The sequence below is a fragment of the Bombus fervidus genome, chromosome 3, assembly GCF_041682495.2.
Source record: "Bombus fervidus isolate BK054 chromosome 3, iyBomFerv1, whole genome shotgun sequence".
Lineage (NCBI taxonomy): Eukaryota > Metazoa > Arthropoda > Insecta > Hymenoptera > Apidae > Bombus > Bombus fervidus.
This window is the reverse complement of record NC_091519.1, coordinates 3,758,737-3,785,770: the sequence shown is the minus strand read 5'-3', so window position 1 is coordinate 3,785,770 and position 27,034 is coordinate 3,758,737. Positions and strand designations below refer to the sequence as shown.

The 27,034-nt window shown below is 33.6% G+C and overlaps 4 protein-coding genes and 2 long non-coding RNA genes across 11 annotated transcripts; 3 read left to right on the top strand and 3 right to left on the bottom strand.

Annotated features, from left to right (window-relative positions):
- Window positions 1–604: 604 nt before the first annotated feature.
- On the top strand, window positions 605–1,992 carry LOC139986038 (UPAR/Ly6 domain-containing protein crok). The gene is made up of 3 exons (XM_072001063.1): window positions 605–763; window positions 1,101–1,286; window positions 1,436–1,992. Exons 1-3 carry the CDS (start codon window positions 706–708, stop codon window positions 1,651–1,653), a joined length of 462 nt encoding a protein of 153 aa, XP_071857164.1. The 5' UTR covers window positions 605–705; the 3' UTR covers window positions 1,654–1,992.
- A 3,963-nt stretch (window positions 1,993–5,955) lies between these two features.
- LOC139986050 (uncharacterized) lies at window positions 5,956–6,484 on the bottom strand. The gene is made up of 2 exons (XR_011799553.1): window positions 6,174–6,484; window positions 5,956–6,030 (listed from the first exon to the last, which is right to left on the bottom strand). It is a non-coding gene; the product is annotated as an uncharacterized lncRNA (long non-coding RNA).
- A 72-nt stretch (window positions 6,485–6,556) lies between these two features.
- Window positions 6,557–7,143, bottom strand: LOC139986046 (uncharacterized). Its single transcript, XR_011799549.1, has 2 exons — window positions 6,989–7,143; window positions 6,557–6,903 (listed from the first exon to the last, which is right to left on the bottom strand). It is a non-coding gene; the product is annotated as an uncharacterized lncRNA (long non-coding RNA).
- Window positions 7,144–7,178: 35 nt separating this feature from the next.
- On the top strand, window positions 7,179–9,876 carry LOC139986028 (outer mitochondrial transmembrane helix translocase). The gene is made up of 6 exons (XM_072001044.1): window positions 7,179–7,681; window positions 7,811–8,053; window positions 8,112–8,313; window positions 8,395–8,591; window positions 8,728–8,906; window positions 8,993–9,876. Exons 1-6 carry the CDS (start codon window positions 7,529–7,531, stop codon window positions 9,141–9,143), a joined length of 1,125 nt encoding a protein of 374 aa, XP_071857145.1. The 5' UTR covers window positions 7,179–7,528; the 3' UTR covers window positions 9,144–9,876.
- A 465-nt stretch (window positions 9,877–10,341) lies between these two features.
- Pten (phosphatase and tensin-like protein) lies at window positions 10,342–25,230 on the top strand. Of its 6 annotated transcripts, XM_072001023.1 has the most exons (10): window positions 10,532–11,005; window positions 12,089–12,293; window positions 12,385–12,514; window positions 12,604–12,882; window positions 12,962–13,107; window positions 13,186–13,349; window positions 13,427–13,708; window positions 13,846–14,032; window positions 23,195–23,278; window positions 23,386–25,230. In XM_072001023.1, exons 1-10 carry the CDS (start codon window positions 10,889–10,891, stop codon window positions 23,403–23,405), a joined length of 1,614 nt encoding a protein of 537 aa, XP_071857124.1. In that variant the 5' UTR covers window positions 10,532–10,888; the 3' UTR covers window positions 23,406–25,230. The 6 variants fall into 6 exon arrangements, with proteins under 6 accessions (XP_071857128.1, XP_071857124.1, XP_071857125.1 ...); XM_072001024.1 differs by lacking the exons at window positions 23,195–23,278; window positions 23,386–25,230 and adding an exon at window positions 19,712–22,922; XM_072001027.1 differs by lacking the exons at window positions 10,532–11,005; window positions 23,195–23,278; window positions 23,386–25,230 and adding an exon at window positions 10,342–10,525 and having other exon boundaries at window positions 13,846–18,699.
- Window positions 24,767–26,978, bottom strand: Mettl14 (methyltransferase like 14). The gene is made up of 5 exons (XM_072001043.1): window positions 26,676–26,978; window positions 26,408–26,584; window positions 26,020–26,337; window positions 25,565–25,947; window positions 24,767–25,484 (listed from the first exon to the last, which is right to left on the bottom strand). The coding sequence occupies exons 1-5, from the start codon at window positions 26,730–26,732 to the stop codon at window positions 25,247–25,249; spliced, it is 1,173 nt and encodes a 390-aa protein (XP_071857144.1). The 5' UTR covers window positions 26,733–26,978; the 3' UTR covers window positions 24,767–25,246.
- Between the last annotated feature and the right edge of the window lie 56 nt (window positions 26,979–27,034).

Genomic DNA, 27,034 nt, shown 5'->3' with positions numbered 1-27,034 from the left:
AACAAAAATTCCAATTTTTCTTTTTCTCTTTTTCTTTCTCTTAACAACAGCACATTTCGGGCTAACCATACCCAACGTAGCTTGACTTTGGTGGTCTTATGGGTACATAGCATCCGGTAGTTCCTACGTGTCTAGACTATAATTTTACGGAAAAACAAGCGGCAAGCGACAGAGCGGCAAAACAAGTGACGGTTGAGCGACAGAAAGTAAATCAAACCTATAGATTTATACGGAATAAGTCACACAGCTGAGCGATGAATTGTCACTCACCGTTTATCGGTATGATCTACTCTATATAAATCTATAGGTTAAGTTTATTTTCTGTCGCTCTACCGCTTACCACTTATCGCCCTCTTTTATAGTATCACGGACTAAAGCACGAAGATCGTTAGCGAAGTGTATATATGGATATATAACAAAAGCGGAATTTGATTTTATCGACTTCGACAGTTGGATTGAATATAATTCGTATACTTACCGGTCTAAATCGTAGATGGCATCATTGGCATAACGGAATGACAACATTCTGCGATAAATTACCTCGTCGGTGCCAAAACAAAACCTATACTTTTTTACACGATCGGTATTTCAGAACATATGACACGAAGTCCCACAAAATGTTAGATCTATCTGTGTGTATTGAGTCAATGCTTATGGTAACCAACGCCCTTGAATAAGTAACTATTCTTCCAAAGATATCTCAAAATGATTGTAAAAAATGTGATCGCGAGTGTTAATTTGTTACTTTTATTCTCAGTGGTAGGTAAGTGTACATGTTTTCGAATAAAAATTACTTTGGCATATTTTATTTTACATAAAGAATCGGTTCGTTCATTTTAAGGTTATGAATAAACTGCGGAGTTTTAAGCAAATTTATATTTTTGAAAATATAGTTAAGAAAGTATAGCCTTAGTACAAAGTTGTTATGTCAAGTATTATAAAAAAAATACTTTGAACATTTTTTATATTTTTTCATAGTATACACATTCTGTGCAATTTTTCACTTTCAAAATCTCTATTACTGTAGAAAATTTCGCAGTCTAGTTATGAAACATTACTAAGTTTCGATCGATTTTTTAGTTCGTTTAAATAAATTTTAGGCACTCAAGCGATTCGTTGTTATCAATGTAGTAGTGACACTGACCCTAAAGGCGAAGATTTGTGTGGAGCGTATGAAAAATTTGATAAAGACAAAAATATCGCTGTAGAATGTAACAGCGAAGAGTCATACATGCCTGGCACCTTCTGTGTTAAAATAACTCGTCAGAGTCCTCGTGGTTTTATTTGTAAGTGTACTTTTTTTAAATTTTGTATTACTACATATTTAGCTCTTCTCAACAAGTTAAAATACGTGGTGCGCTTATTACTACGTCCATTATTAATTTCATTGCTAATCTAGTTCTCATTTGTTTATTATTTTGATCAATTTTCGAAGGGGACGGTAGATGGCGACAAGTGATCCGTCGATGTTCTTCCGTTGCCAGTACTGGAGTCACGGGTGTTTGTAACTGGGGAGTGTATGAAAATGGTGTATATTGGGAAGAATGTTCCTGTTCTGAAAATTCTTGCAATGCGGCATCAACTTTATCGTCATTTTCAATAATAACTTTATTGAGTCTTGCTATTTCGATTATTATATTCTCTTTAAGATGACAATATAGAATACTAAGATAACATCACCGAAAATAAGGGAGATTCGAATAGTTGGTTACGAACGTAACAGTATCATATAAAAAGTAGCCTTATTTTAACAAATGAGAGGAATCCGTCCAGAATTATATCAGAATATAATCCGTCCATTTTCAATTATTACATAAATTTATATGATTAATATGTATATCATAATTTTATAAGTAAGCAAGTCAATTTTTATCGTACATTTTTATATTAAATTCAGCCTATAATTTTGTATTTAATTAAGTGTAAATAATCTATGGTAATATTCAAAACTGCTGTATAATTACATACAATAAACTACATTGTTGGCATAAATCAACTTTATTACTAATATAATTTCTTCTGAATCTGTATTTTTCTTTCAATCTTTGTCTTTACATACATTGCTCTTAGACCTTTTCGCCAATGATAACATTGACAGCTAACAAAAATTTATGTAGAAGAGTGAACTGTTTACATAGGAAACATGTTTGGATAATTGAGGTTCTGTTATACAAAATATTTCATAGGTAAGTAAAATTATTAAAGTATTATAATTTAAGATATTATCTTATAGAATTTTGTTAGATGTTAGTACTTAACCCTCTGTGAGCAAGCATCTTCCATTATTTGCATCTTCCATGGGCAACCTGAGTCATTTATAATTAACTTTTTTATTATTCTTCTGACTTCCAAAAATCTCAAAAGATTCTAACATACTTATTTCTATTTTTTATTACTTAAATACTTATTTTATTATTTATTTAAAGAATTGTTAAAAATAAAAATTCGAAGGAAAGTTTAAAAAAAGTATTAATTTGTTTAAAAATAAATATTTTTGCAATATATAAATATAAAAGAAAGTTATTACATAGTTTTGAATTTCTTGTTTAATCTTTTAGAAAATTGCATGCACATTCGCAACGGTTTCGAGAAGTATAATTATTTTAAAATCTGAATTTTGACGAATTTTGAAACAATAATGCAGGAAAGATCGATGTATGTATAACAAAAAGTTACGGAAAATGTATAGAATAAAACCTCATTGATTTCGATGATTTTTTTATATGGATGGTGGGCATGAAATCCTCATGGACATCCTCCTCCGCTTTTTTGGGAAGTGGCGGGATAGTGTCGGACTTTACCCACTAAAACCCCACGGTGGATCGCCTGACGCTCGGCTGGGATACCCAAGGACCTCTTTCGAATTACTACCGGAGCACTCCTGCGTCTTCTCCTGTCTGAGGGAATCATTCCTTGGTTATTTCGGGCATTGGGAGGGCCATCCTTCTCAACGCTATCCCCTGGGCCGTCGTGCAAGTTTAAGGAGATCCTGATCCTCCTCGGCGTGTTGGCCCCTTAATATAATGTTGTCTGCAGAAAGGCTATTTACAATTGTACCTGTTTGAAATTGTGAAATAATATCTGCTTCTTTATTAAAACCAAACATCAAAATAATTTTCCTTGCAGAATTGGAAAAGCTAAAATAGGAAAAATATCATAATTAATATTATAATATGAGTTAAAATATTTCCATTTCTATTATTTCCACAAGTACAATCAGAATATACTTAGAATGGAATAAAATGAATATTTAATATGAAAATCTGTAAATTCTTCTACATGTTCTTTATTCAAACGGTTTGTTGTAACAGCAGAACCCATAAACATTATTGCAACTTTATCTTTTGATGTTAAGAAACTGTACAAAATAACAAGTATTAACAATTCGAAGTAAATAATATTAAATCTAATTTTTATACTAACATTTTCTCAATTAAATTTATATTTCAATTTTTATATTTCTGGTGGTTTGACAAAACAGTAAATTAAAATTATTAATTTTTAGCAGTGTCAGAAACACATAACATTGATTGTAATGCAATTTCAGATGTTATATTTTAGATATCAAAGTTGGTAACTATACTGCGAATTTTCATGCAAATTCATATTTTTTTAAATATAATTAAAAAAGCAGAACGTCGATAGGTATTGAAGGGAATTCCCGGAATTCAATATTGCTATCTTATTTCGAATTAAGCAGATTTTGTAAAATTTTTTCATATAACAGAGAATGAAATTAAAAAAGGGTCGGTAATTAAACTCCAGAAAAAATATAAAACAAATAATAGTATTTCGCTGGTTTAAGCAAAAGTTACTAGTTATGTGAAAAAAAAAAACTGAACTGGATATATTTCAGGTAGGCAACCTTAGCTAGAAATCAATGAGTTAGAAACTATAGTCAGAGAGGAAATCTTTCCTGTTTGGTTGCACGCTAGCATATACAAGAATCTATCTATTTAATTTCAATATTAGGGATCTACCCTGATTGGTTCCACACTAGGGTAAACAAGAGCCTATTTAGTTCTACGCTAGAATAACCTATTTAATTGCACGGTTTTACGGAAAAGTTCATATCTACTTTTCTATCTGAGATAGATAAGTATGAGAATAACAAAATCGCGTAATGATTAAATTTAGTTGTCTGAGAATGAAAAATTAATCATTTATAACATTTCTTTTTAGAGAACAAAAGCAAATCCTTCCTTTCAAACGATAATGGATTAGTGCAATTATGCAAGAATTTTAATAAAATTCTTTATACACAATATATTTAACAATTTTTAGATTTGAAATTAAATTTATTTTTATTATATTATATTTTTATTATAAGAAAACCTAAATTTCATTTTAGTAGTAATTTTAGTAGTTGATAGTTTGCGAGTAATATTTCTAACGCGATATATCTGTTTTACTTTCGTATTCGTTTATAAAAATGAGAAAAACAGAAGTATAAACTAACTGTAGATAAGATTTGTCATCACACATTTTTTTCTGATTTTTATCTATCTAACTTTCATTACCGAGTAAAGCTTATTAATCCTCTGAATGTTAATCTATAGATTTAATCTATAAATGATTATAATACATATTGAGATTGATAACTTAACGCAGATGTGCTTAATAGATTGCTTACCTGAGATTATATCCAAAGTCCGCCTTTTGTTTAAATGCTTAACATTATAAATAACAATATGTAATGACACGAGAAAAAGAGAAAGAACAATGGGCTAGTATGCTATGGTATATCATGTTTATGTCTATTTTTATCACCTATTAAACAAATGTAAGCCTTAAGCTAAAGATCCATTGACAATCAAACGTGAAACAATTTGCTTCAATGTATTTATATGAAACCGTTCCCATAGGCAAGCTAAACTGGAAAATTACTTGAATAATTGGTTTTATATAAATATATGGAACCGTTTCCACTGAAGTCATGTTCGAGTGCCTTCAAAGCCGATTTAGCACGGACTACCATGGAAATGTCTCGTGAGCAATTTTTTGGCAATGTCACAACGGCCCTCCAAGTCCTTGTAACGCCTTGTAACCCAAAAGCCAGGCATCTGTAACATCAACCACATCTCAGTCCGCATCGGGGACCAAGCGCTTCGGAACCGATTGGCTGATGACGGAAATAAAGATGTGGCGGCTGTCACAGACGAAATGTCACAGACGAAATCCGACTAAACAAAGCGATAAGATAGCGAAATTCCAAGCGCCTTAGCATAAGTGACCATCGGGATAACATCCGGTCACTCTGTCCGTTCTCAGAAATATATGATCGAAGCCTTTTCCCATTCCCACGAATAAAAGAATTTAAATACTCTCCCTAAAATCATCCAAGGCAGTCTTGAACAGTCATGCCTAGAGGCGGGAAGCGTATTGCAAAAAAAAAAAGTTCTTTTTTATTTTACGTGACACGGCACTCGGTGATAATGTATGTCGCTGAAGCGAAGTGCCTAACGAACCCTCAAAATCCCAACAGTCCTTTCGCCGAATGATCGAGAACTCCTAATAAACGCGTGGATAGTGGGGATGTTGAGGGATGACAAAGAAGGGGAGTCGGATTCCGCCGAAGGTAGTTGGAAGAGCTTCAGTCTTGAAAAGTCACGTCTAGAGTTCAGAAGTGAATTGTAGTTAGTGTAAACCAAGTGCTAAGAAATAAATTCTCTTTTTTTATTTCTTTATTTTTATCTTTTATTTTTCGTCTTCGATATCTCCTTTTTATTTTACGTGACACCCTCACCGCATCCTAGTCCATACCACAATCGGTCGATCGCTACGCTATTGTTTCTGCTTGTCAGTTTGTATACTTATTATAATTAGCAATCAAAATTTATTCGAATGACGAATAAAAAAAAAAGAATAAACAATAAATACGCAATTAACATTAAGCACTTAGTATCATAATGATGAAAAATGCACATATTTGGTTGTTAATATTTGACAGAAAACTAAAATTTAATGATTTTATTTATGTTTTTCAACGTATCTAAAACATTTTCTTGTTTTTTACTATTATTTAACCATCTGAAAAATAGTTTGTATCTATTTAATCATGAAACATTCCAATTTACAAACAAATAAATTTAATAAATATACAAATAAATAACAGATAGCAAATTTCAATCATAAATAGTAAATAATTTATATCATTATGATGCATGACTCACCCATTGGAAAGGTTCAGATCTATTTATTGTTTCTACTAACATGGGTCATATGCGGCGGATCTGATGTCTTTGGAGGGACGTGTACATCATAAAGCAGCAGTCCCTCAAAGAGTTTTCCCGCAATCTTGTGGAGGCCCTTTCTTCAACGACATAACAATTTTCGCCTGCTCTCAAACGAAAGGACAGCGCTTCCGCTCAGCTCTATACTGTAAAACCGGCGAAGTGCCTTAAAAAATATTCATGCCAATATAATTGACATGCCGAGTGTTACGAGTTAATGTTAAATCTGAATGGTGTATAGAAAAACATATTAAAATATAAGGGAAAGGGAATATTCTCTTGTTTTCTCTAACAAAAATATTATAAGGTAGATCAGAGACATGTTCAATATAATGATGAGGTCAGCTTCTAACATTTAATTTTTACTGAAAATGGTTACATCTATATGTAATGGAGACTTTACTCTATCTGACTATTTTTTCTCCGTGAAAACTTCGCGTATTTTCAGCAGCACGTTTGGTGGGAGTATTGTTACCAGGGGATGTTGGTAACGAAACGGGTTTGTGACACTAGCAATTTGCTATTGAGGCCGTATTGAAAAACTCTAAAGAATTATGCCTTATGGAATGTTCTTTCTTGGAAATCATGGCTTTCTCAAAAATAGTTTTTCAGTCATAAACCGTGCTAGCCGTTTACACGACAATTTCTTCTTTGTTAGCATAGTTAGCCGCTACAATATAGTAAACAATTAATTTCTCTTTCTTAGGCAGCTTACAATTAATTTAATTATTACGCGATTTTTGTGATTCTCATACTTGTCTATTTTGAATAGAAAAGTAGATATAAACTTTTCCGTCTAATCGTACAATTAATAGGTTCTTGTAGCGTAGAATTAAACAGAACAGATCTGTAACTTATAGGTTCCTGCATATGCTAACATGGATCACCTTTCAGTATCGTCCGCATGGTGCAGCACTAGAGCACTTTCATTTCCGCTCTGCTATAGTTTGTCCAATGAGACGAAAGAGTAGACATAAACAAAATCTGATTACTGTGACCGCAGCTATTGACTTTCAAGTAGTGACACACTATATTGGCAATTCTGATTATTGTGAATTGTGGGGAATTTTATATTAAAATTGTTGGATTTTTTTATAATTTGCGTATGCCTTGTGCTTCTCTCTCGCTTTGTTGTACACAACCACTCTTTTCTTTGCAAATGTTCAAGTTCGAAGTTTGATCAGTGTTTAAAGTGGCATGTGATATTGGTGAAGTTATTACACGATTACAAGGTTAGAAGTTATTACACGGACAAAAGAATTTGCTGTTAAAATTGAAATAGACTATCATATACAATGAATATTGATGGAGTTGGATACACGCGATCGGATATATTTCTACTTGTGGCAAGAATATCGTTTATTGCGGCTTTTGGGTTTTTCAGTATGAAATGGATTCTGAATCAACTTGATCCTACAAACAATGCAAAGAAAAAAGCCAAAAAAAAGGTTATACATTAATCATTTAATATTTTCGAAAATTAAGTCTTACATAACCTTTGTTCTCTATATATTAGAAAGATAACCTTAATTTTTTATATATTTTCCATGAAAAACTGTGATTTAAATGTTCTATAGGCACAAGAACAGATACGAAAATTGGGCAAAACTGATAACCTACTGTGGTCAGTAGATATGGATCAGTTGTCAGACTATGAAATGATAATAGCTAATCATATAGTAGATCCTAAAGATATTCGAGTTTCATGGGAAAATATTGCAGGCCTTGAACATGTTATACAAGAACTCAAGGAAACTGTAATATTACCTATACAAAGAAAGGAATTATTTGAAAACTCTCAATTAACACAAGCACCAAAGGTATATGATTCTATATTGTTAAATGATTTATATATTATAATCTTTATTTTAATTTTAGGGTGTGTTGTTGCATGGACCACCAGGTTGTGGTAAAACAATGATTGCCAAAGCAACTGCTAAAGAGACTACAACATGTTTTATTAATTTAGATGTAAGCATTCTAACTGATAAATGGTATGGTGAAAGTCAAAAATTAACTGCAGCTGTATTTTCATTAGCTGTGAAACTTCAACCATGTATAATCTTTATTGATGAGATAGGTTGGTGAGAAAGAAGAATGTATCATAATGTATTTTGTACTATCATCGATGTTGTAAAATATTCTGTGGATTTTTTCATAGATTCATTTTTAAGAGCACGTAATTCACAAGATCATGAAGCAACGGCAATGATGAAGGCACAATTTATGTCTCTTTGGGATGGATTAATTACAGATCCTTCTTGCACTGTTATAATAATGGGTGCTACTAATAGACCACAAGATTTAGACAGAGCTATTCTTAGACGTATGCCAGCTACTTTCCACATTGGTTTGCCAGTAAATAAAATTTATACAAATTGATAAAAAAAATCGTGTGTTCTTGCATATATGTCACATATTCATGTATGAAATATTGCATATTTACTGCATATGTAACATACAGTTCTTATATATATAATGATATATATTTCAGAATGAGCAACAACGAACGCAACTCCTGGAACTGATTTTAAATCATGAACCAGTAGCTGATAATGTGGATATAGCAAAACTGGCGAATATAACAGAAGGCTTTTCTGGGTCAGATCTGCAAGAACTTTGCAGAAATGCGTCTATTTATCGTGTTCGAGATTATTTGCGAACTCATACACAGTTAATATTTATGTTTAATCATTACTTTAAGAATATCTGTAAAAGTTGATATTAAAATGCATAATTAATTTTTTTTTGTATTGCAGAGACATAAGGACTACCAGTACTGACGATGAGGAATATCATGATGCAGTACGACCTATAACAATGGAAGATCTTCTTACATCATACAGAAAAATAAGAACATCTAAAATACATACGGGTACTCTTAGTGCTCTTAAATTTGATATAGATTAAACAAGATATTATAATATATCAATCTACTTTAAAATTCTTTTATTTAAAAAAAAAAAGTTAGGGAAACAATTTTATAGTAATATTTCTCTTTTTCAAATATCCAAATGTGTGTAAAAAAATTTCTGCCTTACTGAAAAATTTTATAATTGGTAAATAATTACACTAAAAGGAATGGAGCGCGTGAAAGAAGAATGTATATATGCATAAACATGTATATAATATAAAATGACGTTTGATAAAATTACTAACTTATATATTTCAAGAAGAAAAAATTTGAGTATAATTTAAATTATTATGCTGTATACAACACATTGGTTTAATAAGGTTTATGATACGAAGATGATGTAAAAAAGCCTCTACTTTCTTCACACGCAATTTGATTAAAAGTCACTGAATCTTTCAACATTTATATTTTGCCATTTTAATTTAATTCGATTTTAATTTCTTTTTTATTAGTTAGTGAATTAAAATTAATCATACTGGTTTCTAAATATGTCCGCGATTTTTTTTCGAAAGTAATTTCTAAATGTGTGTAAGGACAAGTGCATTTAAGTGTATATACGTGATTTCGATTAATATAAGAAAGTAATCAATATGGATATATCTTGATTATTGTTATGTAAATTAATTTGTTAATTAATTGTTACTTAAATGTATAAACTTTTGTATTTATCAGTGTACAGATAAGAATTCATAATACTCGTTCATAAATAAGCAGATATTTCGAATATTACTATTAATCGCGTCTTCGCAATTGATAAAAACAAAATTAGCAGCGATAAAGAAATTATTATATCTAATGCACAAATAATTTAAACTTGAGATTGAGACTATGAACGAACTTGACAGTACGTGTATAGAAAAGTTAACACTGTTCGAAAATAATTTTTTGTGAAAGATAATGCAAATTTATGAAATAAAAAAGAAAAGAATTATAGTTTCATATATTAAATAGTTTGTTTCTATGTATTTCTATATGGCATTTGGTTAAAAATTACAATAACTTTTAATCAGCATTTGTAATACAACGAAGAAAAAATTAATAGTACTAATAAAATACGATTTTAAGTGTAAGGAATCGGCATTTATAAAATGTTTAGAGAAATAATCTTTGTAGTTTAATAGAAATATTTGATAAAAAGGAAGCATAAAAATAAAAAAAAAAAAGAAGGAATAGAAAAAACGCATGCGCAAAAAAAAGGATACCGACGGAGTATTTCAGAGAAGAGCAGCAAAAGTTTCCGGGATGAAACTTCTAGGATGACAAAGCCTCTGTGAACCTTTACCCTGTTCCTTTCTTCTTCTTTCGGTAAGATACGGCAGTAATACCGGTGAAACGCCGAGAATAGACGAGAAAGGAGAATATTTTCTTAAAAGAAAAGGTACATAAATGCTGTTATCAAGCATTGCAGGGAGAAGCGCAAGTAAACGCGATATGAACGCGTCGTTGTGAATGGCGCTTCTAGTGACAAAGGTGGCTGAGGGAGATTTTACATTTCACATAAGATGTAAACTGTGTTTAAAATGGATGTTACAAAGAAAACTTCTGTTCGTTAATTAAGTTGGACTTTTTCTTCATTTTTCCGCCTGACCTTCGTTAACGATTTAACGAAAAGATGGAGATAAAGAGGAAAGAAAAAACGACGATTTCAATCGGATTCCGGTACGATCGTCTGTAAAATCCTGCGTAACATCACGACGGTTCGTTCGCAGAGTGGACAACCATTCCGCAACAATCGCGATGCATGATCTTATGCGTTAGTGGTGAGTGTCCGTATCGCGTGTGCGTGTCTATCCATGTTGGCAAATTGAGGATGCAACATAGACATTGTGTTGTTCCTCACGGTCGTATTCATGAATATGTGCGTTTATTACATCTGTATAAATTCTTTGTCCAAAAACCACTTTATTTTCGTGATAGAATGTGGTTTGAGTTCATATTACTACTTTGACACGATGACACGATTACGCCACCAAAACGTGATTCTTCTGTGAACGGAAACTTCTGAACCAGTTTATACGTTTATTGGTGTGATTAGACAAAACTTGTCGATTATAAAGCAATTAGATCAACGGATTCCATGGAGCACTCGAGAGATTTTTATCGATGCTAACTTTATTCTTTAGAAATTCACCGTAACTGGGAGTGCCGCTAGATCGTAGTTGAACATGCTCCGAAAGGACTGGAGTGAATTTTACGTTACATGCGAGAAAAGATTGTTTTTTTACTTTTCAAAAGTAATATGGTATCTCGAACGATTTCTTTAAAATCTGATGCAAGTCTCCTATAAACGATATGTGAACATTAAATTAAAGAGAAGATGGACAATGTATCGGTGAAACTGGCGTGAAAATGTACCGCGGTGTTAAGTGGCCTCTGTGATGTATTATAAACGGTGCTTAACCTAACTTTTCATCGACGCTTCTACACGGCGTTTTCTTGCGAGTAATGTTCTTTTGATAACGAACTTGTAACCAAATGACCATAAATCGCGAATGTTTATCGTTTATCATTTCTTTTCTTTCTTTTTCGCCATGTTCCAAGTGTCAGTTTTTCTTACCGCATTCATGTACGATTTTAATTTATCATAAAAAACATGAGACTATAATCGTTACTTTGTAAAACTCTGAAAATGCTTTTTATTGACTGTACTTCTGATTTTGTCAACGATTGTATGAAGATTAAGTTCACAGTATTTATACGAGTATGTTATTAACGGTTCTATATCTACCATTTACGTTCAAATTGAAATATAGGTTTATCTTTTATCCTTTTTTTGTATTCCGTCATCTTGATTTTTGTATTACTTGTCAATGTTTGTATAATGCATTTCTTAATTTTGTTCTAAAGATACGAATCAAATGTATGGATGTATATACATATGTTACATCTGTTATAATTATAATTAACAGTCTAGCACCAAAATTTTGTCATTTTTCTCTAGCAATGGTCATGGGCAATCTTGTCATTTTGTTATCAAGAAGAAGTGGAGACTGAAATTATTGGAACTGAGGGAGGGGATTTAAAATTCAGTCAGCCAAGTATGTCCAACACTATCAGTAATATGAAGATGACCAACCGTATCAAGGGAATGGTGAGCAAACGTCGTAGGCGTTTCACAGAAGATGGCTTTGACCTTGATCTCACATGTATCCTTTTTTCACAATTATCAGCATAATTTCTCGATATGTATTGATATTTTTGTTTCTACATTCCTTAACCATGGTGTGTTAACAACAGATATAAGAGATAACTTAATAGCAATGGGTTTTCCAGCTGAAAAGTTAGAAGGAGTGTATAGGAATCACATAGATGATGTTGTTAAACTGTTGGAATCTAGGCATAAAGATCATTATAAGATTTACAATCTGTAAGCATTTCAAACACTCTTTTATGCTTATTTTTGTTTATTTTATCAAAGGATCAAGAAATAAATTTTAAACCAATTATATCTTTCAGATGTTCAGAGAGATCTTATGATTTTAAGAAATTTAAACAAAGGGTAGCTACATATGCGTTTGATGATCATAATCCACCAATGTTGGATCAAATCAGACCATTTTGCGAAGACGTGCACGAATGGCTTTCTCGTCATCAAGAAAATGTAGCTGTCGTACACTGTAAGGCTGGTAAAGGTCGGACGGGTGTAATGGTGTGTTGTTACCTTCTTCATACTAAACAATTTCCCACTGCCACAGAAGCCCTTAATTACTATGGAACTAAAAGAACACACGATAGGTGATTATATTATCTTTTGTTCTTCTTATGTATGAACTCTTATTTGAGAATTGTTTTATTAATATTGTTTATTATTTAGGAAGGGGGTAACAATACCTTCACAGAGGAGGTATGTGGATTATTATGCTACTCTTGTACAAGAAGGACTAGATTATCAACCAGTTACATTGTTGTTACGAAAAATACAATTGGATCCAGCACCTATTTTTCATGGAGGTCAAGGATGTAAGAATAATGAGCTACTGAGGATACATTGAAAAAATTAGATGCAAAATATGATTACATAGAGTTTTTGTATTTTAGATTTGCATTGCGTAATATCGGAATCTAAGAAAAAAATATTTAGCTCTGATATAGTAGAAGTACGAAAAGGAATGCGCACAGTCAGCATCCCTTTAAAACACAGCATAGCATTGACGGGAGATATACGAGTGGATTTCTTTAATAGACCAAAAATGAAGCGAAAGGTACATATTCAGATAAAATTAATGAGATTCATAATTTCTCATAACATACTTAATCAATTCGTTCGCTCCGTACCTAGGAAAAATTGTTTCATTTTTGGTTCAATACATTCTTCGTACGAGACTACTTATCGCCTGAATACGATAATGGAGAGTTACCAGTTGAGCGTTCAACTAGGGCATTGAGTTGCGATGGTGCAACTATGGAATTACCAGTGGTTATGTCGCACATGAAACCCAGAGCCGGATCCTTAGCTAGTCTCGGACCTATGCCACCTACTCTTGTTTTAAGTATAGATAAATGGGGTCTGGATGACGCACACAAGGATAAACATCACAAAGTGTATAGCGCTGATTTTAAAGTAAGTACATATAATTGATCACATTTGATGAGTAAATTAATCACACACATTTGTCGCGTTTTATATGTATATTATATTCATCCGAATTTTATTCTACGAACAATCATTTTATTCTAACTGATTGAACGTTGTTGTAGGTTAGCTTATTTATGCATCGGATGGGTGGTAATATATCGCAAAGCGTATCAGCGACAACAAATAGAACAGGAGAGGGTATACAAATAGGAATGGGAGGACAAGATACCCCGAGCGAATCAAGCGAAGCGGATAGCAGTGAATGCGACACAACTGGTGATACGACGGGAGATGAAGATGGGGAATCTGGTGAGTCTTCTGCATCTCTGGTGGTGAATCACCATCCTCTTACACACAGCAGTAGCCGTACACACGTTAGTATCCACCAAAGAGCTAGTCTCAGAGAAACTGCAAAAGGTTTACTCTCGCATGGGGATAAAAGTAGAAGTAGTCATCGGCAAAGCACTGGCAATGTGAAACGTTCTTCAGCTCTCATACGTTCGGCCACGTTAGACACATAAAAAGAAATATATATTTGTATATGTATATACACGTACATATGTATATATACATATATTTATCGTATCTTGTACTTAAACGCTGAGTTCTCTGAACTGGCATTCGAGCTTTACAATGACTTTATGTGAAACCAGGTCGTGCTATTAGTTTCTTTTTGTTATGCTAGCATGAAAAATTAGCATTCGATAAGTTCTTAAATGCATCGATTTTATCTAATATCCTCTGATAATGAACAATAATATGTGTCTATAGAAAGATTTAGGCTGATCAGTTTCGAAAGATAAGAAGACTTAAAAAATACTTTGGTAGAGAATTTTTATGAAATCAGTAGAATATCAGAATATTTCGATACTATTCCTTCGGTAAGATAACATTTATCGAATGAATGTTTAATGTTTTGTTGTAGTTCTAAAGTTATAATTAATCAAAGTTATTGATTCTACATCTAACAAATGCTTTTGATATTGATAATATATCTGAGATAGTCGATACTAAGTAGATTCCATCGAATGTCCCGAAATAAAAGAACTGCAAATTAAGATATTGTATATTTTTGCATAGCAGATATTGTTTGCAAAATATTAAGATGTTTCAGTATTCAAGATTCAAGATTACGATCTTTTTTTCTGAATAGAAATTATTGGATATTTATTATTAAAAATTATTGAAAAAAAAATTAATCTCTATTATGACTACCATGTACGTTCCATCTATTTTTCATTAGATTTCCTGAAGTATTTTGTTTCGATGATTGTTTATTTTAACTGTCTGAAGTAAAGTAGTAAAATTTGATGTATGTGTGTGAATATACATATGTACATACGCACACGCGCGCACGCGTGCTCACGCACATACACACAAACAAACAAATAAGAGAATTCTTAGTGTTGAAGAGAAAGTGCCGTCTTTTGCGTTTATGCAATTATGTAATCACGTACTATGTACGAAACTAGTATTTGTTTTGTAATTGTATGACAAAGCCAACTTATAGAAAATAATTGACTAATGCAATAAGTACGGGAGTAAGAAGCGCGACAATTTGTAATCGTAACATTTTACCGTTTGTACTTGTATTCGACGTGGCATTATGAAACAGATAAATAACTTAAATGTATCCTGATTGCCTTATACAATGTGATGATCGTTAACATTTTGGAAATAGCAAAACTAATTCGCATAGATTTGAGTAGAAGGTTGTAGCCAAAATTTGTAAGATAACAAATGTACAGAAAATTTAATTCTTTCAATTTTGTAATAGAAATATGTTATAGATTAACAGGCTGTGCAATTTTTTAAAGTTGTAATTCTTGATATCTTGCAAACACGATTTTCATATCGATGACAAGATACATCTAATTTCAATTATGTTATCGTGTTCTATCGAGCAAATTATCGTGTGTGAATCTTTGTTACTGCGGTACTAGGATTATATCGTGTGCAAATATTCAAAAATTACCTAATCGAATAATGTTACCTTAAGGATATTAACTTCTTTCTTTTACATAATTACATGTAATTTGAGAGAAGTGTTTTATTATTTTTTCTTTCTATTCGTTTGCTGTTTTTTAAATTATTATTATTATTTTTTTTTTTATGGGTACAAAGTTACACGAAAAATTCGCGACAAATGTACACAGAAATATTTAGCGAAACCTCGTAAAATTCAGTTTTAAAGAAGCGGTCTTAAAACTGATATTTTACGTTTGTTGAATTATAGTGCAACCATTGAAATGTCGTCCGTATCGAATATCGATTCGGAAATTGTGCATTGAGTTACAGATTTGTGGAACGAATAATAATAGTTACATACAAATTAAATATATACATGTCGTAATAAATTTACGAGAATAAGACTTGCGAAATGGCATTCAAAGAAAGAATTGCATACATTGCAAAATGAATTTGAAAACGATCTAATACTGATTTTACTAATTAATTATTTTTCTATTAGATATACATATACATACATATATATATATGTGTGTGTGTGTGTGTTGTGTATATAAATATAGGTTTTACAGATTTTCGTACAGCTACGCAGTCATAATTCAAGCGTATATGGATATGATTACGAAGCGGATACGCATACTGTTAGGTAGCAATAAATTGTCGATAAATAAATTAGTATTGAAAGTTGTGACTTGATACGTACACAAAGTTTCCTTATGAGACTCTATTCGCTCCGTTTTCATTTCCTACTTACCTATTACCTCTAAATTTACTCGCGTCAAAACCGCAACGATCTTTCTTTATGTTCAATCACACACATTCGCGTGTTTCACTTAATTGTTATCATTAATCTGCAATTTTTCATCTGTCTGCTCATTATCAAGTGTGAGAAGAGTTTTTCTCACATTTCTTTTTTTCTTTTTCTTCCTGTTTTCTTTTTCTCCCGTTTCTCTTTTTTAAGTTGTAAAAAAAATTGAACACGATCAGAAATTATGAAATTTATTATTATTTAGAAAATGATCCATTTTTCTTTCGATCACTTACGCATTTGAACATGTGATGAATTAAAATCTCTACGTATGATACGACTATGTAAAAATTCATAAGGTCTTATTAGAGTAAAACAGAAAACTTACGAATATTTCGGTGAAACTTATATGTGATTGTTGTTAATAATATAATTACATTATCGAGAAAAGCATAATAGAGGTACACAAAGTATCAAACAACATGGAATTCTGATTATGAATAGTTAATACGTATAAATAGAAAGATATCTTTGAAGCTGTTAATATACGGTGATTTTAGACTTTTATATATGTTAGTTTTGTAAATACGTAGTTAATATTATTATAATTGAACAATTCTCTAACCACCAGGGATTAGATATTCGGATGATTGTCATTCTTTGAAAATTTCATCGTTTGTCAATATGTAGTTCCTCTCTGAATTGTTCTTATAGATTGTAGTACTTGTACATGTTTAATAATTTTCATGATTAACATTATATTTATCGTGTCATGCATGAGTATGCAAAAGATAGATGAAGCCTGGCAATTTTTAATATTTAGAATGCAAATATTCAAAATTTTATCTTGTTTTTTGGTGTATGTTTAGGAATATTATATCAAAACCTTGATACATTGTAATTTTACACTGATTTTTGTATCACTGCATGTTGGTAGTTAATAATAACCATAGTTATCGGATGTCTGTAATATTTTTAATTCGTGAAATTGGTACATCTCTATTACATATTCTGTAATGATTATTTTGTGATACTATTATACTTATGATTATTAATTATATCATTGCTATATCTTTGTATGTACTCTTATTATTAATTATTACTATTATTATCATTAGTTAATATTGTTATTATTATTATCGTTGTTGTTGTTGTTATTATTATTATCGTTGTTGTTGTTGTTATTATTATACTACTACTACTACTACTACTACTACTATTACTACTACTACTACTACTACTACTACTACTACTACTACCACTACAACTACTACTACTACTACTACCACTACTGCTACTACTGCTACTACTACCACCACCACTACCACCACCACTACTACTACTACTACTACTACTACTACTACTACTACTGCTACTGCTACTGCTACTGCTACTGCTACTGCTACTGCTACTACTACTATCGCTACTACTACTACTACTACTACTACCACTACTGCTATTATCACTTTCACTTCTACTTCTGTTACTTTGATTCATTATCATTATCATCATCATCATCATCATTATTATTATTATCTTTAATACTGCAACTGCTACTGCTGTTTTATCGTTATTTTAATACCACCATCAGAGACATCATTATTATTATCATTATTTTATTCCTATTACTATTATTACTACTACTGTCACCATCACTACTACTACTACTACCACTACTACTACTGTTACTACTGCTACTACTGTTACTACTACTACTACTGTTATTACTATTACCGCTATTACCACTACGACCACTACCATCACTACTGCTACTACTATTACTGCTACTACCGCTACTACTATTACGACTACTGTTACTACTACTACTACTACTACTACTACTACTACTACTACTACTACCACTACTACTACTACTACTACTACTACTACTACTACTACTACTATTATTATTATTATTATTATTATTATTATTATTATTATTATTATTATTGTTAATATTTCAAACAAAATATTAGCGATTTTTAAGCGTATAAACGTATATTTATATCTCAAATGTATTCCTGTAACAAATAGTTTATGGATGCTGTTACACATGCATTGCAGTTTTAAATAGTACACTTTTAGAACTTTCTATATACTTACGTCTTCCGATTCTCTGTAATATGCAAACTTTACTTTAAAACTCCTACTACAAAAAATTTTGTTCATTACATACTTGCTTATGGTTCCCTACCCTTTTATATTTATCTATGTACTACTTCTCCTTTCTATTTATAAAAAATAAAATATGTACATCGTTTGTAACGCTTTCTCCTTGTAGTTCCTTATTTACGGGAGGATTATGAAGCGCTTGGCTCATTGATTGGACTCAAACATTGTACGTATCCGAAGCACATTCTAAACTAATAATTTGGCAGAAGAGTGTAACATACTTGACCCTTCATGAGACCGTATTTGAATATGGATATACAAATTCTTTTGCCTTTTAATGTATGCCGCTGTAACGACGAATAGTATTTTATATAATAATTATACATCATTTTTCTTTGCATAGCGTGAAATATTTGTTGCACAAGACAGAAATGTAGCATTTTGTATATTGGCAGCGTGTCATGCGAATGTATCAGAATGTGCTTCTGCCAAATACAAAATTTGAGCTTTATAGATCACGTTATGCCTGTACAGCATTCAAAATTGTATCAAATGTCGATCATGAAAATTTCTCCATTTGGTTTGCTCCGTAGAAGTTATCTTGTTATCTTGCATGTTATTTTTTCTTCCGTTTACACGATCTTTAAGAGCGTTTTGGTCTTTGGAGAATGCTATATAGTATTTTAATGTGATTTAATGGATACAGCTTTGTAATTTCCCCTTTTCTTTCGCATGTCCGAATATAATGCTACGTGCTGTTGTCTCGTTATCGCGCGTTAAATCTTTTTTGTATAAATTTAATACGGTGTGGGTACGTGTGTTGGGTGATCTGTTCAATCGTTAATCACTAACACGTTTACTCTATCGTGCGCGTTTATTGTCGATAAAAGATGACGAGAAACGTGAATCTTTGGAAGAATGTGCGCGCGAACAAAAAGAATAAAAAGGAAGAAAGGAAGAAAGAGAGAGTGGGAGTGAGAGAGAAATTTACTTAAAAAGAAATGTGGATAAGAGAAGAAGAAGAGAAATATATAGATATTTTGGTAGTGAGCTCACTTTGTCCTCCACCGCACCGCACCGTATTTAGATATAGATTCGATCTAAGAATTGAAATACACAATATTGACCAACTGCCTCTCTATATGTCTGTTCACCCTTAGTGGACATGGACCAGCGTGTTGGACGATACCGCCTTCTATCAGACGGAGGAATGATAGATGTTTTGTGAGTTCATCGCCAGTCATCCCTCTACACTCTTCGACATTGCTGTCTCTCGCATATTCACATGCGGACATTAGAAATTCGACTATCATCTTTATTATCGAAGATGTACGCTCGATTGGAATGTTACGCTCGAACAAACGATCGTGTCCTTTTAACGACATGTAAAGTGTTGTTAGACGACGCATATTAGTTTCAACAAGCCAAAGAGAACGTTTATATCAGTACCGAAATTTTGTTTCGTATCTCAAAGATTCGTGTCTCAAAAATATGTCGCTTTCTTTCTTTCTTAACTTCTTTGACGAATGCGCATCAGTTTGGCTCGTGCTACACACATATTCTTTCTTTTCGTTGAATATGTTTGACCGTAGAATTCCATTGGAATTTATTTCCAAACACCAAGCATAAATATAAACGAATGTTTTTTTTAAACCATGTATTTTATATTTATTATCAACGAGCTGGAAGTTCTCTGAACAAAATCTGAAAGGTAGAAGTAAAAGGAAGAAGAAAATGAAAAAGAAGAGTGGAAAGCCTAAACGTTATAAAAAAAAAGAATCGATGTAAATGGTAAAGAGAAGTTCCATGCTCAGCGTATTAAAGATACATAATGCGGCTTGTGTAACGCTTATCTCGTTTTGTCGGTGAAACTGCGCATTCTCGCGAATACGAGACAATGGCTGGTGTTTGAAGAAATAGCCGCGTCGGTCTTATAGGCTGAGAAAGAAAGTGTGTTTATATAGATTATGAATCCAGATGGAAGAATAATGCTGTAAAAAAAAAAAGCAAGATTATTTTCGTAACGTTAATAAATTGTAAGTCAATAAATACAGCAACAAGAATGGTAAGGACAAGAAGAACATCAGCATCACCAATATTCACGAGAACTCTAACATCGGTAACCACAACGCCGAGGATGTCGCTTGCTCTTCGTTCGATAACGACGACGTTTATCGTACTTGTGTATTAACTTTGTTTTCCCTCTGTAAAGACGATCGAATCGATACACGTTGTATCACCACATTAGCTAAACACGTAACTTTATGTTTTTCTATTGCAATCGCTATAATTTAGCAAAACTTGTTTCACTATGACAAATCTACCGAAAGGAATATGTATATCGAATGATCTTATCTGACGAATTTTGCGATCACAGATACTTATGTATATGCGCAAAAAAGAATAAAAATGAGGAAAAGAGCGTAACAAAAGGAAAATAGACGAGCGATGTAGAATGTATCGTGCGTGAGTCGTCCAAGTATTACATAGTCATGAAAAATCTGGCCGTGCAATGTTTCGCTTCGACTCGTGATCACGGCGCGCATAAACATTTTTGCTTTTACCTAAGCTAAGGGTATTTATGAAAAGTTTGCGAATTGCGCCGTGAAAAGTAGAATTGTATAAACGAATCTATTCGGTGTAGGGTTCGCAGTTTTTATTCTTTTCGAAAGTAGAAGGCGATACGACGTTAATCGATAAATCGTTACGACGATATCGTCGAATAGATTCTACACCGACTCATCGGATGTTCTACGAATGTTTCTGATCGCTGTTCGTTTACATGGTCTGAAGAAAAAGCAAAATTGAGAAAAAAGAAAGACAGAAAAACCATAGATGTCGGACTCGGAAGCTATGCGGTTCTGCTCTGTGTTACGGCTAAAAAAGAAAGAAAGAAAAAAAGATCACATTGTAACGTTACGATGTTCGCGATGCGTTTAAAAAGTTGGTACACGCCTGCGACCGTAGTAACGTTCGATGTAGATCGAAATTTTTCGCGAAATTTTGTTCGAATAAAAGGTATCGTTGTTTCCTTAGCGCTCGCACAATACGCGAATTCTTTAAGCTTTTGGATGAGAAACGTCCATTTGATCGAATATGCAAAGGATACAAATGAATTTAGAGAACGCAACAAGAATCGTTTCTGACGCCGTCCTTTCCTAACTCATAGCTTGTACGTTGCGATACGATAGTTCGTAACTCGATGCAATTAAAAACGATGATGACAAATAGAGTCGCGTCATGCATCGTTCCAACTGGCATTTCTTCTAATTTCGCTGTTAATTGTATCTTCGTTTTGTTCGTTTGTACGAACTTTTCCATTATGTATACGCTCAGACCGATACGCAGACCGGACAAGTCGCACGCGCGCTACGGAAGAAAATTGAAAATCGACCGAGTCCGTATGTGCAACAAGAGATGATATTGCAAAAACTTATTCCTTTTAACGAAATGTATTAGTATGTTGAAATTTCGCGTGTTTACATCGACGCTTTCTCTCTTTTGCCAACTTGCCGAGTTGATCGTTCGCATAGATTTTAGCCACGAGCCTTAGACAAGATTACGAATACGAATAGGAATACGCGCGCACGGTTAAGTCAAAAAAATGCGGTCGTTCGTTATCGTTCGCTGGTGCATCTTTCCGTTCGTTGATATAAGTACCGTAAACTTATGAAATTTGCATAAAATTAGTTATGGCACGATAAATACGTTGATACGCGATTCACGTATGTCGAAGAGAATGCATCGAGAAAAAAGCTCATTCTCGTTTATCGAATAAATTCTGATCCCGCGTCTCAGAATCTATCTTTATTTCTATGTTTGGTTTTCTTTTTGTCATCGAAATTAAATTTGATGGTTGATAAAATGGAAGAGAGGAAGGGAGGGAGGAGAGAAAAGGAGGAGAAGAGAGAGAAAGAGAGAGAGAGAGAGAGAGAGAGAGAGAGAATGCGTGCGTGTGTGCGTGCAATGATCGAAAACAGCGCAAGAGCGAATGAAATACTTATTCGTGTTATCAGGTAGCGAGTTTTGGATTACCTCGAACGAATTAGTAAATTTACCTCGCTCGAACTATTTTAATCGCATCTGTAGTTCACTGAACTAACGTCGACTCGCTAGCAATCGTTGCGATACCTCAGTTTTTTACCCTCTAAAAGTAACGAAGAAGGTAAACTTACTAAATACGTTTTTACGTACCAATAATTATGGCATACGTATGTACCATATTGTTACTTCTTGTAACGTACACGCTTCTCGGACATATTTTTTCTCATACGAAGCTCATGAATATCGTTTTATAAGTGATATCTCTTAAAACTAACTTTTATATGATTCATGCGGAATGTTCAAAATATAAATAAGATGCATTATTTTTTTCTGTGATATTATATACGAATACAACTCTCCACATATCGTCCCCTCCAATATTTTCGATCATTTAAAAAAAAAAAAAAAAAAAAAAAAAGAAAGGTTATCGAGCATCGGAGGACGCGATCAAACAACACGTTGTTCCTCTCTATTTTGTTCGTTTCATTTTTCCACATCTCTTTTACTTTTCTTTGTTCTTCCTTTTCGAACTTTTGTAAACGTAGTGCGAGTTTACTGTTTTAACGATGATTTTTGTTTGTTCTTATGAAATACGCTAGGAAACACCCTGCATAAAGTAGGAAACGGAGAAAACCGAGATCCTTGCCACTCGCATTCGCAGAAATTTAAATTCTTTTATACAGGTACGCATTTGCTCGACGCGATTTTGCGTTTTGCGTTTCGTTAACTATGTATATATATATGCTAACAAGTCAACTTTCCACGTAATTCACATTGACTCTGCTTACAGGGGAGTCGACCTATTTGTGACTTTGAAACTGTAGACCGATCCGATGGAGACCGATCAGAACTAAACTCTACTCTCAAAAACGGTCCACTTCACTGCGACTCATCGTTTGCTCACGAACGAATCGATCAGTCGATACCAACGAGTTCTGCCTGTGCCTGCCAGTTCATCGCTATAAATATATATATATATATATTCGTATTCTTCTTAATAGCTGGTAGAATTTCAAAAAAAAAAATTGCGTTTCTTTCTTTTTCTCGTTCTCTCTCTCTCTCTCTCTCTCTTTTTCTGTCTAATCACTTTTACCATGTGTAAGATAGTTCTCTTCGCTTACACGGCATTTTTGGGAAAAGAAAAAAATGTGATCATTTCCAGCGAATCGCTGTATGGAAGACTGCGTGAAAAAAAAAAAAAAAAAGACGCGTTTCTTAACTCGGACGATTAAACACCTTCTAATTTATACTTTCGACGACCGATCGTACCGTTGATGAATTTTAATTTGTAGATACTCGTTTCTCGTATATTTTATATCGACGACAATATGTAATTAGCTAGAAAGAAATATATTTTATACTCGCGTTGACCGCAAGGTTCGTCGTTCGATATTTTTACGCATATCGACGATCATTGTTTCAAGGCAATGAATTTGTCATCTTCTTCTTTTCGTGATTTTATTCAAACGATAATTTTGGTTTCGCAAGCTTTTCTTTCTCTCGGACGTTCAATGAACCGAATCGGTAAGCACATCCAGTATTCTATATTTTTTATTGCCGAGACAATTCCATTCTTTAATTCATTGTACTCGCCGAGCATAGTAATCGTACGTAGATTTAGAAGTTATACGAATGATTATGAAACGAACGTTTCGTAAACTTTTGGCGATGCGTCAGCGATGAAAATCAAAGGATGTTATTCCATGAAATCTATAATTTAAAAGCGTCGTAAATCGATTGTCGTCAAGCATGATTGGTTCCTCTTCGTCACGTTTAAAGTTCGTGGAAAGTTTCAGATGCGAGAAAATGCGAACCATTTATCGAATACGTATTCTATACTACCGGAAGCTTTACTGGGGCCAAGAAGTATGTTCGTAAGTTTCCGTGGATCGTATAAAAGTTCTAAATGTAGTTAACTATATAGTAAGTTGTATTTATAGAAATTTCAATATTCTCAAGACACAAAGTACAAAGTAATATGACCGGATCTCAAACGTTTCGAAATAATCGCGTTTGCTTTTTAAGAATGCGTATACTTAAGATGCTAAGATTTGTATAATCGTTCTTAAGCAATTAGACGAAAATTTAGAAACTCTCGGCTAATTGTGCCGGTGAATGATTGATATATTGTTAAGCGACCCACACGCATAAGTAGACATAAAGCATTGATATTCTCGGTGACCATCGATTCGACATTGGACTTTATTTCAAACATGTTGTATATTGGTTTGCGTTACAAAATATTCCAAATAGGAAGCAAATGGATAAAGTATTTACACGTAATGCGGTGTATATTATTAGAAACATCGTGATATTCGACTCTAAATTATAAGTCAGGGTGTGAGAGAAATGCCCGATAATTCGATATCATTCGCGCGTTAACTAATTCGTTGCGTGATTATATATATTTACATGTAATTGAAGAGAATTGGAATATTCGGTAGCGCGATGTATTCAAAATACGCTATAACACAATATGTAAAACAAATTATCGTACAATACAAAGGTACAAGTTTTCTTCACGTGATATCGAATCCTTTAACGGAAGAGATGTGGTGATCTGGTTGTCAACGTTCTGGCAACGTGTGGTGTATTTGATCATTACAATATGTAAAGAAAGGATTTAAAACGATCATCGATGGTGGACCGTTTTACCTTCCTCTACCACGTCCCCGAGTAAAACCGCCTCTACCTCGACCAGCCACTTTTCCCTTTGGCGGTGGAGACTTTGGTCTGAGAGCTTCGATACGTTCTGTACAACCAGTGGTGATTTGACCGTTGGCAAAGTAACTGGTATAGAGGTCTGCGTTGAAATTCGTGTTGGTTAGCTCAGGGCCTACAGTAAGCCACCCTGGTCGAATAGTACTGTCTCGACCAAACAAATGCAGTCTATGTAGTTTGAGAAATATTGTTGATTAGCTGAATGAGTTGAACGCACTGATACGTATGTACATGCCTTTCTTGCTTACCGTCGTCTGCCGAGACAGAAGTGTTCGATTATATGAAAAATCTCGACAGGCTTTTCTATAGAACCATATTCGGGCTCCTCCGAAATGATCAAATCAATATCGACGTTTGCATGAATGAAATCTCCATCAGTGGATCGTCTGACGGTCCCCTTGATACCCATTAGGCAGTGCTCTTTGGTTCTCTGAAGTACGGCCTTGCTGTCCAGGTTTTTACTGTGCCCCGGGTTATTAATGTTGGTGCGAATCCAGCATATGTCTTCGCATCGTCTAAAACCCCATTTCCGAAGACAGAAACGTCCCATATCTAGTCCATCGCTACTACCGCACCACAGGAACACGAAGCTCCGATTGGCCGCTACCTCGCCGATATCCAATTCCATTATCTACGAATATAGATTGTTTTTAATAAAGGCGTTACGAGTAGAGAAGAGGTACGTTTTATAATCTCTACTCACCTGATCCCAATTCCAAAGTTGCACGTTTGTAGCACCGCAGGTGCGTTGGTATTCCTCCAAAGGAGGTTCGATCAAAATTACATCGAACTTGCAATTCAGTTCCTTCAAATTGTACGTAAGCAGGTCGGTTTTTAGGTACATGGGTGGTGTTGCGGTTTCGGCAATTAAATCGTCTTTCAACTTGATCAACTCCCGCAGTTTCGGGTATTCCTCGAATCTGTCTGCCAGACCCACGTCCCTAATGAAATTTTGAGGTCGTTGACCCGTGTCGATGAAATGTTGACAGTAGTCATTATGCGGATTCGACGATTGCGTTCCCTTAAAAAATAAATTCGTAGTCGAAAATGGAAACAGATAGTTGCTTGGTTATGAATACAAACTCGCCTACCTTTAGAAACGTCGACGAGTCTTTGTAAACGATTTCGTCGGTCGGAGCTGTCTCACCTTTTAAATCTTTCACTCCGTTCTCCGATTTCTCTGATACCGATTTCAATTTTTTCTTCTGCGTATCGTCCACATCCGTTCCAAGAATTTGCCGTAACTCGTCTACACTCGAAACACCTAACTACATGGAAGAAACGAATTCGTACCATTCACAAACTCTTGTTTGCGATCACAACCTCAAAGTCATGATACTACGTTTGAATAGTTCTCACCGTTTGAGCGAGCAACTTCTTGCGTTTTTGCGAACGTTCGCGTAGCGTCTGAAGCATCTTCTGCTAAATCCTTTGGAACTGGTCGCAAAATAATATCTATCGTACATTTCCGTTTATACCTATTCTGTCCATTACCTCAGTTCGAAAGGGAGAACAAGCAGAACAATTACAGATGTAATTCGTTACTTTCCTTTTATCTTGATAATTCAGTGATTGAATTTAAGAGAAAGTTCGCGAAATTTAACGTGTGTACACTGAACGATAATTCGTTGCCACATAACCTAACACTCCAAAAGTTCTGAAAACAAAACGTACACGCACGCCATCTTGTAGCGAAATGAATTTTCATTTTCGTTCAT

Excerpts from the sequence above, each read along its gene's own strand:
- LOC139986038 (XM_072001063.1), top strand. The coding sequence starts at position 706 with ATGATTGTAAAAAATGTGATCGCGAGTGTTAATTTGTTACTTTTATTC. Across the intron at positions 764-1,100 it reads ACTTTTATTCTCAGTGGTAG|GCACTCAAGCGATTCGTTGT; the intron begins GTAAGTGTACAT and ends AATAAATTTTAG. Across the intron at positions 1,287-1,435 it reads GAGTCCTCGTGGTTTTATTT|GGGACGGTAGATGGCGACAA; the intron begins GTAAGTGTACTT and ends CAATTTTCGAAG.
- LOC139986028 (XM_072001044.1), top strand. The coding sequence starts at position 7,529 with ATGAATATTGATGGAGTTGGATACACGCGATCGGATATATTTCTACTT. Across the intron at positions 8,054-8,111 it reads AATTAACACAAGCACCAAAG|GGTGTGTTGTTGCATGGACC; the intron begins GTATATGATTCT and ends TTTTAATTTTAG. Across the intron at positions 8,907-8,992 it reads TATTTGCGAACTCATACACA|AGACATAAGGACTACCAGTA; the intron begins GTTAATATTTAT and ends TTTGTATTGCAG.
- Pten (XM_072001022.1), top strand. The coding sequence starts at position 10,889 with ATGATCTTATGCGTTAGTGGTGAGTGTCCGTATCGCGTGTGCGTGTCT. Across the intron at positions 13,108-13,185 it reads TTTTCATGGAGGTCAAGGAT|ATTTGCATTGCGTAATATCG; the intron begins GTAAGAATAATG and ends TTTGTATTTTAG. Across the intron at positions 13,709-13,845 it reads TGTATAGCGCTGATTTTAAA|GTTAGCTTATTTATGCATCG; the intron begins GTAAGTACATAT and ends ACGTTGTTGTAG.
- Mettl14 (XM_072001043.1), bottom strand. The coding sequence starts at position 26,732 with ATGCTTCAGACGCTACGCGAACGTTCGCAAAAACGCAAGAAGTTGCTC. Across the intron at positions 26,338-26,407 it reads ACTCGTCGACGTTTCTAAAG|GGAACGCAATCGTCGAATCC; the intron begins GTAGGCGAGTTT and ends TTATTTTTTAAG. Across the intron at positions 25,485-25,564 it reads TTCTGTCTCGGCAGACGACG|ACTGCATTTGTTTGGTCGAG; the intron begins GTAAGCAAGAAA and ends CAAACTACATAG.